This window comes from Somniosus microcephalus, chromosome 17 (assembly GCF_052327205.1).
Source record: "Somniosus microcephalus isolate GS21.2 chromosome 17, FLI_Smic_1.0, whole genome shotgun sequence".
NCBI lineage: Eukaryota > Metazoa > Chordata > Chondrichthyes > Squaliformes > Somniosidae > Somniosus > Somniosus microcephalus.
The window spans coordinates 84,480,866-84,493,627 of record NC_141003.1 but is presented as its reverse complement, the minus strand read 5'-3'; the positions used below and the strand labels follow the sequence as shown (position 1 = coordinate 84,493,627).

At 40.8% G+C, this 12,762-nt stretch overlaps 1 protein-coding gene across 9 annotated transcripts in view; it reads left to right on the top strand.

Moving 5' to 3' along the window:
* Positions 1-12,521, top strand: part of upf2 (UPF2 regulator of nonsense mediated mRNA decay) — a 129,943-nt gene extending 117,422 nt beyond the window's left edge. For 4 of the 9 annotated variants that reach the window (XM_086010776.1, XM_086010771.1, XM_086010772.1 and 1 more), the window contains exons 24-25: positions 4,489-4,591; positions 8,664-8,791. In XM_086010776.1, coding sequence (XP_085866902.1) covers positions 4,489-4,534 — 46 coding nt within the window. In that variant the 3' untranslated portion in view covers positions 4,535-4,591; positions 8,664-8,791. Of the gene's footprint in view, positions 1-4,488; positions 4,592-8,663 lie in introns of all 9 variants that reach the window. The other 5 variants (XM_086010778.1, XM_086010777.1, XM_086010780.1 and 2 more) reach the window with 4 other exon arrangements.
* Positions 12,522-12,762: the final 241 nt, after the last annotated feature.

Below are 12,762 nucleotides of genomic sequence, written 5' to 3'. Positions count from 1 at the left end.
AGAGCTGTCAAACCTATAAATACTATAAGCTCCAAAACATCACTAAATCTTCAAATAATTTTTTTTTTTAAATCACATTTATAAAATAACTATTTAAAACAATTTAAATTTTTGAAAAAATTAATTACATTTTCTAACGGGACTAAAAATAAACTTAACCTTTCTTTAAAGTATTTAAAAATAATAAACCTGTGGAAAAAATGTTTTAATTTTAATTAATTCACCACTTACCTTGTTAAAAGCAGGCCTTGCGACTGCTTTTTACATGTGTAACTGCTGGAGACTTGCCCTCCCGGAGAAACCTACAAAAAAAACGTAAGTTCGATGCGCACACGCTGCCTCTCCGGCGCACGCGTTCCACCTGTCAACCCCTTCTTTCAGGGGAACGGAAGTGCCAGTTTCCCGCGCATGCGCAGTGCATGCACGAAACCGGCACTTTCGTTGGGCCTACGGGTGAGTACCCCGTGCGTACTCGCGCGTTGGGATTTGAATTTCTGGGCCATTAAAGGGAATGTAGCTGAAGTGATAGTGATGACTGAGGAACAGAAAGTAAAGGTAAATGAATGTTTTTCAGATTGACAGGATGTGGTTAATGTTATGCCCCAGGGATCTACACTGGAACCTTTCCATTTATATAAATCGTTTGGCCTTGGGCACAAGAGTAATGATACTGAAGTATTACGTTAGGGAGCAAATTGAAGAAGAATGCAAGAATCTTTAGACATTAGTGGAGTGACCGGTGCAGAGAAATATCAAGTGTTATATTTTGGGAAGAAGAGTAGTAAAAGGAAGTATACCCTCAAAAGGTAAAACTCTGAGTGGAGGACCAGAGATCTAGGGGTGTACAGAGCTAGATCTTTAACGGTAGGTGTGCAGGTAGAAAAGGACACAAAAAGACAAATGGAATTCTGTGTTTTATATCTAGGGGCATTGAAAATAAAACCAAGTGGTAAAGTTTAATTTATGGAAGACATTGGTTAGGCCACAGTACGAGCATTGCATACTGTTCTGGGCACCCGGAAGGTTATTCGAGCTATGGTAAGGTTATAGTAAAATGCACTGGCATGGTAACAGGTAGAAGAGGTTATGTTTGTGACGGTAGGCTTGAAAATTGAGAGAGACATGGCTCTGGGGGAATCTGTCAGACATTTTCAAAATTGTGAAAGATTTGGAGAAGATAAATAATGAAGGCTCCTTCTACTTGGTGGTGAATCAATAACGAGAGGGCAGAGGCTCAGCCTTATCAGTAGACGATAAATAACACAATTAATGCACAACATTAATCTGTTCTAGAATTAGTACTGGCGATGTTTCTTTAGTGTCAGATCATCCAGCATTTAGTTTGTAGATTGACATGAACTTTGAATCAGGAACATTCAATGCACATTTACTCAGGGTGTGCAAGACCAAAATAAACTCCAGCAATTTCCCCTGTTTCTCTCCACTTTCTTTCCTTTTGATAATGGCACAAAGCATTAGCTTGGATTGGTTCTTTCACAGGCTTGCGCTTTTGGTGACATTGAGCAGGAGGAGGGAGACTCGGGAGGGGGGGGTGTCCCACTTGAACACCTACTAGCAGAGGCCTGTTTGCTGTGTTTTTTCTGGAATGGTGTTTAGGGGGAAATAGCCCATGAAGTGTGTGCATGAGTAGTGTTAGAATAAAGTGCCGTTATAGCAACATCTGAAGCAACTGCAATAGCATTTTTATCTTTTGTCAGAAATGGTCTTCAGAGGGTTTGCTTCCATGAAGAAAACTAGGTTTTCATTGTGAGTTTAAAGATGGTGGAAATCTGCATCCAAAAATGTTGCAAATACACAGCCGTAAAGAGCAAAGGCACTTTTGCCATCCTGATGATGGGCCATTAACCTGTGTTTTCGCTTTATAGTTGCTGATGGACCTGCTGTGTACTTCCAGTGTTTTCTGTTTCTGTTTCCATTGTGAGATTGGTGGTGTTCTGAACTGAGAGTAGGTATCCTAGTGGGAAATTCTCCAGGCTGGTGCAAGATAGATAGATGCTCCTAAATAACAACAGAAAATGCTGGAAAAACTCAGCAGGCCAGGCAACATCCGTGGAGAGAGAAACCGAGTCAACGTTTCAGGTCGAAACCCTTCGTCAGGACTGAGAGAAAACACAGGAAATGAAACAGATTATGATAGATGTGACCCGTCCATCGGAGCTGATCAAGCGTGGTCAAAGCTTCGATGCTGGGGATGTTGGCCTGAGCGAGGACACGGACGTCGGTGCGCCTATCCTGCCAATGGATTTGCAGGATCTTGCGGAGGCAGCGTTGGTGGTACCTCTCCAGTGCTTTGAGGTGCCTGCTGTGCATGGTCCATGTCTCTGAGGCATACAGCAGGGCGGGTATCACTGCTGCCCTGTACACCATGAGCTTAGTGCTGGGTTTGAGGTCCTGGTCTTCAAACACTCTCTTCCTCAGGCGACCGAAGGCTGCACTGGCACACTGAAGGCGGTGTTGGACTTCGTCATTGACGTCTGCCCTTGTTGACAGTAGGCTCCCGAGGTATGGAAAGTGGTCCACGTCCTGTTGTAAAAGCAAATCAACTGGTTTTGGCTCAGCCCTTTGCATCCAAATTGAAACCAGTTTTACTTTGTTGGTGTTTTTAATTTAAAGCAAAGGATTTTATGCTATTTACAAAATGTACTTTCAACCTGTATTTAAATTAAATCTGAATTAAAATCAGTCCACATAAATAGGTCTACAAAATATCTTATTTATACAGCTGATTGAGTTTGTTTCCAAAATATAAACCAGACAGTTTTTAAAATTAATGGACAGAAAAGTATTATTTTGTTCAAGATGCTCACTTAGAAGGTTTGAGGTTTAATTTGTGTAGTATTTCTGTTTAAAATTCTTGCTGTGAAATGCTGCAAAGTTCAATCCGATTGTGCTCAGCCTTTATAATAAAAGTCTAGTACCTGTAGTAGCAAAATATTTTGATAGAGAGAATCGTGTCTTTTCAATCTTTTTCATTGGTCGGGGAGAATTGCAAGTGTCCTAAATGGAATAGATGTTGGTTTTGTTTTAGTGAGTGGGGGGGATAGTGACACAGGCCGAGAAGGGATCTTTTCTCAAATACCCATTGTCTTCAGTGAGTTCTTATTTCAGCATGAAGTTCTGCCTCGCAATGAAGTCATCTGACTATTTTAACTCTTTAATTAAATAACGTCTACTTCAGACCTGGTTCCATTACTAGATTATCACCCAAATGTTTTGATTTGATTCTAGAAAAACTGAATGCTGCAAAACACTGTGTACCCATTGTGAAATTCTGTAGCGCCTTTTAATTTGTATGTATAGATTGCAATATAAAGACAAGAGACATTCTTTCTCACCCCTCCTACCTGTCTTCTGCATAAATAAGCAGTAGTCTTCATTTAATGCATTCAGGTCTCCGTTTTATTTTATATCCAATTATTTGTGAGCTGTATGTGATGTATAAATACTTTCCTGGTTGAAGTGTCTAAAAGCAGTTTCTCAGTTCCTGTTGAAAACAATGTGAATCTTTGTAACTTGGGGAATGCTAAAGGATTAAGCGAGCAAATGCAAGCATGCAGACAGTACGTCTGTATTTATTGAACTGATGTTTTTGCACATTCTTTTCTGTCAAATTCGAGTCTGGTTAGTACAATGGAAGGAAACTGCTGCAATAAAGTGGTACGGTATCTGTTTTATCATGTTTATGTTTTAAGCCTGATTAGTCGAAGGGTTGGCTTATATTGGTTACTGAAATGGAACTTTACAAAGTTTCTCTTCAAAATAGTGCATGCATTATGCTAGTGCCCAGATCCTAATGTTCTGGGAAATGTGTAGCATCAGGACTGACTTTAATGTGCAGAAGAAAGCATGCTAAATGTCCAATTTTTGAAACTCTCATGATGGATTCTACAGGAGGCCATAGTGTTTTTTTTAATTGAATAGGCCAATTGAGAAGCCATCCTCTCAATAAGATGTATCCAATCTGTGTGATAAAATAGGAATCTAGTTGGTTTATTGTACTACATTTTTTGCAAAGACTATAGTCATCATTTGCTTTGTGTTTGCTGTAAATGGTGCCAGAAATGGCACGAAGCATGATATTCTATGCATTCTGATAAAGAAACATTCATATGACACCTTCAACAATTCGATGAAAGGCATGAGGAAAGATTCAATAGTTCTGAATAAAATCTTGATTAGATTTGTGCTGCTTGTTAGAATTTTTCCCTTCTTCCTATACCCTTCCAAAAAAAAAGTATTTTTTCATGACTGTATCTGCACACTTTGACCATGTAGTGAGTTGGCCTTTCAGTTTGATGCTCGTTATTTTATGAAGTTTTTTTTTTTTAAATCAGCTGAGGATGGTGTTTCTTCAATAAATCAGATCTGTACACAGTTTTGTACTAAATTTAATTTAGTTATTTTAACAAATTAATAAATCCTCTTTGATTAAAATCCTGATGCTGTATATCTCCCACAATTGAACAGCAGATCCTTTTGGTCTGCACGGCAAGATGGACCAGCCAATGGATAGCAAAATGGATGTCAACACTTTCAGCCATCATGATGAACTATGTGGGAGGAGCCACCGGTTAGTTTTTGCATATTTTGGTATATAGGTGCATCTCATGCTGTTCGTTCCTTTGTCGCAACATATATTGCAGGCTCAGTTTCAAGGAGACGTTTAATCTAAAGTATTAGGCAACTTCATAGAATCTGCCCCCCCCCCCCCCCCCCCTCCAGCTCTAATTTTGTATTTTTTTAAATGTAATAACCATCACTTGCAGCAGTGATCTGCAGAGCCCTGTAAATATATGTTTCAGGAAGCTTTATAGAATAGATATGATATGCTGATTATAGCCAGGAGGGACTCCATGTGCAGAATAGAGATCTCTGCTTTGCTTGTATCCAGCGATTGATTGCAGGGGCATTTTATCTATAATCTGTTTCTACAAAGCAAAGTGAAACAAGACTGCAACTGCTGGAAATACACAGCGGGGATCTGAAAAATGGAAAAACAGATTAACGTTTAAAGCCTTTATCTGTCCCTACAAGACTGATGGATCCCTGTCTATGACTATATGACAGTTTAAATCCTGTGTTTATAGGTGCCTGGAGGACCTCTATGCAAAGTCAAAGCCAGCAATAACAAATGGAAATTCAGATCCTTTGCTTTTGGCTTGGCAGTAGCTTTAGCAATACAATAACTGCATCTTTCAAGCGTTTTTTTAAGGACGGTTAGGAGTTTGAGTTAGTTATTAATACTAAGATTGGTTCAAGGCCCTGGATCCAGAGAGATAACGCTCACAGTACTTGCCTTTAATTGCCTTGCCTGTTGAGATGAATTCTTCTACCTTCTTGATTGGGTAATGCCACAAGCAACTTGAGAAATCTTTGAATTTTGTTCTAAATTTGAAGTTTAGAAATATTAATAGATAATTTTGCAATATTGTATCGAGTATAAAAGCATAACTTTCTACCATTTTCTACAGATCAAAATGATTAATTCAGGTTTTTAATTAATTTACAATATGTGGGCGTCGCTGGCAAGGCCGGCATTTATTGCCCATCCCTAGTTACCCTTGAAGATGGTGGTGAGCCACATTCTTGAACTACAGCAATCCATGTGGTAGGTCGTAGCGGTTTGGTACAAATGAGTGGCTTGCTAGGCCATTTCAGAGGGCAGTTAAGAGTCAAACACGTTGCTGTGGGTCTGGAGTCACATATAGGCCAGACCGGGTCAGGGCGGCAGATTTCCTTCCCTAAAGGACATTAGTGAACCAGGTGGGTTTTTAACGACAATCCGGTAGTTACATGGTCACCATTACTGACTATACATTATTAATTCTTGGGTGGGGGGGGGGAGGAATTGAAGGCTTGTTGATGAACATTTTATTTCGATGGAATAGAATGACCAGTACTTGTAAAAGTGTGCTTTTTACCTTCAGCTTTAGGAACAAGAGTGTTTGGAATTGTTCATAAATCCTACTTTTGTCTTTATTGACCAATCTCTGCTCCCAGGGCCTTGGAACCAATCTTGCCGTGAATAAGTAGCTCAGCCTTCAGAGCACATATTCAAGATGTGTGAAAGGCATAATTACTACCATCAATAAATTAAATTTATACTGTACATGTTCCCAAGATCCTTATTTTGGTCAGTTTTAGGGTGCCATGCTGAGCAAGTGCAACAGTTTGGCACCATTATTAAGTTAAAACATCTTGATTCAAATATTACAACTTAATTTATAAAACTTATTTTAAAATTTTAAACTAAACAGATCTTATGGCGTAAACAGAATGCTCTTTGGGTGCACAGTCGCTGTAATTGATGGAAACTGCTGGAGAGAACAGATAAGTTAATATATCCGTTCCGTTGTGGTCCCTTCATCAGACCTGGCAGGTTCCACACCTAGAACGTTGGCTCATCTCTCCACAGATGCTGATTGACCAGCTGAGCGTTTCCAATATTTTTCTTTAATTCAGATTTCCAGCATCTGTAGTTTTGTTTCCTTTTTGTGTGACTATAATTGACCAGTTTATACACGTGTATTAATAATTGCCATAATTCATCCCTCATATTTCTGAAAATCATATGCTTCGAATGCATGCTGGAGTATTCTAACTCGGCAAAACAAACGTGTTCTCTCTCTCTCATATGAAGACCGCTCATTCTATTTTCCTGGCAAAACCCCTGAACTGAAATCACAACTTGCCAATCTTTTAGTCATGTGATATGCTGCTTAGTTAAGTTCTGCAACCACCTTGGTTTAGCAGTGGCTGAGACAAATGGGTGATGACTCGAGGGGTGGTACGTTAATGAGAAAGCTTTGTAGCCGTAGTTACCCTTCGAACATGATGGAACAGGTCCCACTGAGTAGAAGATCACATGAAAGGCTTAGATAGCGGGCCCTGGTACAGGAAAGCATGAATGGAGCATGACAACGGGGTGAGAGCTGCTGGTGAGGAGGATTTTATTGCAAAGTCTTGGGCCAGCCTGGTTGAAAGGTGGTTGACGTATCAGCAAGGTCTTGGCGAGTAAAGCTGTATTGTGGCTTTATTTTATATAAAAATTGGCTTGGTATGTGGTGTAGGGTTTTGGGGTTTGGTTAGTTAGAAATCACTCCTGCTCCCCCTATCGTATTCCACCCTAAAGCATACTCCCATCCAGCCATTCTGTCAATAATGTGCATGTTTTTTATGCTATATGCATATTATTTCCCAGATAATTACAGTCTAACTTCTATTGTGCCTTCGCACCTCCAACATTACACACCAGTTGTTCTTTATGATTGCCTCATCTGTGGAGTCAAAGCCATGCAGAAAAGCTGGCTGCTAACTCCCTTGATGGATCTGCAGGGTTCCAACCGGAGTCGGGAAGATTCCAGGATCGATTCCCAGTTTGTGCTGTTAGCTGAACTCAGCCAGGGTAGTAGCTCAGGCCCACAGCTGGACTCAGCACCCCAGTTTAAGTGAGGGAAACTCAACCAGGCTTCCCATTCCCGACCGCACCCAGCGACCCTTGTTGAAAGTGCACATGGATGTCGGGTGAGGACAGAATCGGGCTTTGCTGTGATGGCACATGATCAAATAGCCTGCCAGTGTTTCCTTTTGAGGCTCTCGCATTAATAATATCTACTTGATTGCTATACAAGAGGGTAGCTGCCACCCTTGGAAATGTAGCCCAAAGCTTTTCGAATGCAAGTATTGACACGCTCCCAACAACCTTTAGTCCTAACTTCTGAAAGACAATCAGCTGTTCATATGAAAATATTGCTATTGCAGAAAATGTATATTTTTTTTAGTGTACAGCATCAAAAATAGATGCTAGTAAATCAACAAATACAGCAATCTGATGACTAACTGAAATGTGATCTTCGGACCTCCTAGGGTGCGGGCACCCCAATTTGGAAACCTTTGCAGTGCCGTAGCAAAGGTGTCGGTGCCTTTGGAGAGAGAGAGGGGAAAATTATTAAGAACAAAAAGAAAATGGGCCTTTTTTCGCAGAATAGGTTAATGTTTACCTGCATTGAATAACGTATGGAAAGCGCACTGTTGTAAGCATTTTGTAAGTGTATGTCATGTTTCATTTCCCCCTCATTTTTCCTCCGCGCTCCTTACCCACCACAGCTGGAAGGGTAGGTTGGTCAGGCCCACAGCCTGCACCATGAATTTCAAACTGTGCCAGATAACAGGAGAGCGCTAAATACCAACTCTTTCCCCACCCACCAATTCCTGGATAAGGTGTATTCTACCAAAGCAGCTGGCCCAATTGAGAACTGAAGGTACTTTATCCCTTGCCCTCGTTGATCGACCTGTGCAGCCTCCTGGTAGATCAACCAATGGTGCACATCAGTTAATAGTGTGCATACTTGGATGTAGGATGAGTGTAAGTTCAGGCGCCGATGGCCCAAACCATGAAATAGCTCACTGATGCTTGGCATCCAGGCTCACGCATTAAGAATGGTACTTTGTGTGAGAAAATAGAGGGCCAACACCCATGAAACTACCTCAGATTTTATTATTTAGAAGAGGTGGCGTTGGATGGGGAATAGAAGGAAATTGGCAGAGAAAAGGAAAATTAGTATTTTGCAATTGTTTCAAGGAATACATTTTTTTGAATCTTATCAAATCAGTACTTTATTGATCTTTTTTATCATTTACAGGCGACGTTGATGTTAGTGACAGGTGGCACTTTGACTTGCCCTCTGTATCTCTGGTATCAAAGGTATCTGAGTCCTCCCATCGAGAGCAGTGGACACACCTCACCATGGCTGTCTAGAGATCAACACACGTGCCTGGTACGAGCCAGGCCTTGGGCAGACATTGCAGCCTCCGACAATAGCGCAAAGTGGCTGGCAGGCTAAACAAAACAAGAGAATTGATAATGCATCTACAAGAACACTTCTAAGTGTTAATTCTTATACATCTTTGGCACCTTTTTAGAATGAGAGTGAAATTGAGGTGGCCTATGTGTCAGTAAGTAGTAAAACAAAGCAAAAAAGTGGATCCGAATTTAGTCGAAGATGATTTGGCTATGTTCATCAAAATCTTCTGGTTTCAGAATTTTTAACTTTGTGTGAATGTAAACATTCTTCGTATAAAGATATTGAAATCTGATATAAAATGGCAGAAGAAAGGGAAGAGAGTTCATTCTTTTTTGTTGAATGGAAAGTGTGAATCGTAAAAGGCTAAGGAACAGTAATCCTTCCCTGAGGAGCAGGGAATATTTCTCCCAGAGAAACAAATCGGTTGGCACTTTTAGTGAGACCTTGGCTGTACTTCTGGATAATGGGATAACGTTACTGAGCTGAAATTCCCAGATCCTTTTTTTTTTATGTCTGCCTGCTTCTGGGTACTTCTTAAGATCAGTAATTTTGCTGTTACTGCTTAGAAGAGGTTTGAGTTTTAATCACAAGAAAGTACCAGATTTGCAGGAAAGTAAAAGATGTAAAAAGCCTACCTTACAATTGCCATCAACTAGAACATCTTAGCAGCAGAAAACTGGTCTTGGAGGGCAAAGAAACATCTAATTCTGTTTTGATTTTGCATTCAGTTTTTAGAATTCTTTCAGATATTTGAAAACTTACAAAACCTGGTTTTTTTTTTTTCAATCTTTTGGCGATACAGATGAAGACTTAACCGAAGGCTCGTGTGGGTTTGAATTATTATTTTATTTTGCCATCAAAATTGTCATCTGGTTGTTAGTACAACTACAGTTGTCCGCAAACCCATTTGCTTAAATGTGTTTCTGAAGGTACGGATATGTGCATCAAAAAGATGTCATTTTTAGCAAATTATTTGTAATAGCATTGTCATTTCAGTTTAAAGCTCGCCGTTGTTTGTTCTGTTTGAAGTATCTGCTTGTACGATACTTAGTGGAAGCTAAGTGTAGAAGTGTATGTCTGGCTTTATAACACTGCATGGTCTAATTCATGAGTTGCTAAACGTTTGGCTGTTGCCAATCTTGCAGTAAAAAACAAAGTTGTTGACCTCATTAAGTTTCTGTTCAGACTTTTTGTGCACGCAGCCACTCTTCAAACATTTTAGAAGGCACGGAATGCGGAGAGTAAAAGAAAGAATGGCGGTGCAACGTGTGCAAGCACTTGAAGTTCTTTCCATCAATCTGATTTTTGTTCCAAGTCATCCTAGACTATGGATATTGAAGGCCTCTCTGGTTGCCATCAGCGAAATGAGTTCTGATGGATATAAATTCATGTCCTCTATGAATGAAAGTGTGTGTATATATAAAGTAATCACACCCATAATGTGCAAATGTCATTTGCAATAACGGATTTAATGCAGGTTCAAGCTCTTTAATGCACTAACTGCTTCAGGCTCAGTTTGCTGCTTAAGTGCAGGTGAGGAGGGGTAATGAAAATGCACAGCTAAACCATTGTTTATTCCTGTACATCGTGTGACTGGCTTCAGCATAGTACTTTCATTCCTAACCGTGGATTTCAAAACGTTTTAGGGACTCGTGGAGCCATTACATATCCTAAAGTCCTTTAGATGTAAAATAAATTACCCGAGGAGTTCTTGGTGGGCTCGCACACTGGTATTTCACATTTGGAGCCAAATGCAGCCCATACCATTGGAATAAAAGTCTCCTTTGTCTGTTTTTGGCCAGCCTGAAGTCTGCTCCATATGGAAACCCTTCAATATACTGAAGACTCTCCAAAACAAACTCTCGAGAAACCCAGACAGGTAAAGTTTTGTTGCCTGATACTGAGTCCACACGCTCTGTCCCCCTTAGGGATATATCCCACACCTAAGTTGACAGAGCTTAGGCACAGGTTGGCCAGAGTCAAGGCCTAGGGATCCTTGAATGCCCATGGGTTATTGCTGGAGTTTAACATTAAAATTCTATAACGTACTGACTGAATACTGGCAAGATTCTTGCTGCTTGCCCAGCGGTGACCAGCCGATCTGCTGTAGCAGGATTATCTGGAGCTGAGTGCGAAGATTCCTGTGGTAGGTCCATTCCTCCAGGGCCCATTAATAAACCAGGCTGGCAAGTCGGTCATTAATAGTCCCTGGGATACTGCTAACCTTCTCGGCGTGGGTATCTGATTACTGAGTCTGCTAAAGAGAGTTCAGTAAGTTCTAGTTTTCCATCACATGGCCACCATTAACTCTGAGACCCCCCCCCCCCCCCCCCCACAAACGGATGATAGTCATTCATTGGTTATTAGACAGCTGATGAGCATGGGTTTGAGCCCTTGCTATGTGGATGGGAAGTACCAAGAACACCTTTTAATTCAGTCATGGGATGTGGGTGTCACGGGCAAGGCCAGAATTTATTGCCCTCGATAAGGTGTGGTGAGTGGCCGCCTTGAACCGTTGCAATCCATGTGAAGGGACTTCCACAGTGCTGTTAGGGAGAGTGTTTCAGGATTTTGACCCAGCAACAATGAAGGAACGGCGATATATTCCCAAGTCAGGATGGTGTGTGATTTGGAGGCGGTGGTGTTCCTGTGCACCTGCTACCTTTGTCCTCCTAGGTGGTAGAGGGCTTGGGCTTGGGAGGTGCTGTCGAAGAAGCCTTGGCGAATTGCTGCAGTGCATCTTGTAGATGGTGCACACATGAGGAACAGCCCAACCCAGTATAAAATGGCTGTTTGGTTTAAGGATCCTTTGTGAAATGGGTTTCAACTTTGTTCCTTGTAGTCACTGAAGCATAGCAGAAAATGGCTCCTAATTTGGCCCAAAGATGGCAATCAAGGGATCATGGCTAATGTCAGATGGATCCAGTAGCGAGTGTTCTTTTGAGGTTGAGGATAGGTACATCATGACAGAGTGGAAGGGAGTTATAGTTTACATCTAAATATACCTGATCCTGAGAGAGCTTGGTGCTGACCCTGGGTGCCTGTAATGGGGAAATTATTCAATCTCTCATCTTTTTATGTGCAGAAAATTTGCCCCAAAAATGACACTGGTCAGTATTATCCTGCTTCTGATCACTATGTAGTGGTGTTTACTGAAAACTGCACGTACATGTACGTGGATGCCACGTAAGTACAGGATTTGGCTCGGCAGTGACAACTGCCGCGATCGAATCAATCACCTTGCTGACACTACCAAGGCTCAAATAAAAAGATGAGCGTTTTGGATGTGGTGATGGAGGGCTGCAGGCACCCACGGAACCATACCTCAAAAGAAGTCGGTGCCTTCAGGAGAGGAAGGAGTACAATATAATCCATCACGCTCTGCATTAAATGTGGTTTTTGACTATACAATGAGAAGCAAGGAAAGCTGGTGGTGAAGTCCATGCTGATTTTTTTTGTAGTCGTATTGTAGTTCCTTAGATTGCAAGAGCAACTGCACTTCAAAAATACATAATTGGCTGTGAAGTGCTTTGGGGTGTACTAAGGTCGTGATGGGTCCGATATAAATGCAAGTTCTTTAATTGTATAATATTGATTTACTTCCTTCTGCTTTCCTAGTTTGTGAATCCCAAACTGCTAATGTGTTAAATTTTAAAAGCTAATGGTTTACTTTATTAAAGTTTTGCTATTTAGTGGTATGTTGTCAAAGTCGTATTATTTCCACTGGCTTTGAATATCCCCAGATTGAATCTCAGCTGTTTGATTGTGTTCAACCCAAGACCTGATCTAATGGAACAGTTTATACAAAATGGCAGCAATGTAATGCTAGCAACATTAAACTACTACTGAATTAGTACTTCTTCACTGTTTTCTCGTATGATCTATTAGCTGCTAAATGCAAAGAATGTAGTTTAAGCTGGCTGTAGGTTTTTTTTTG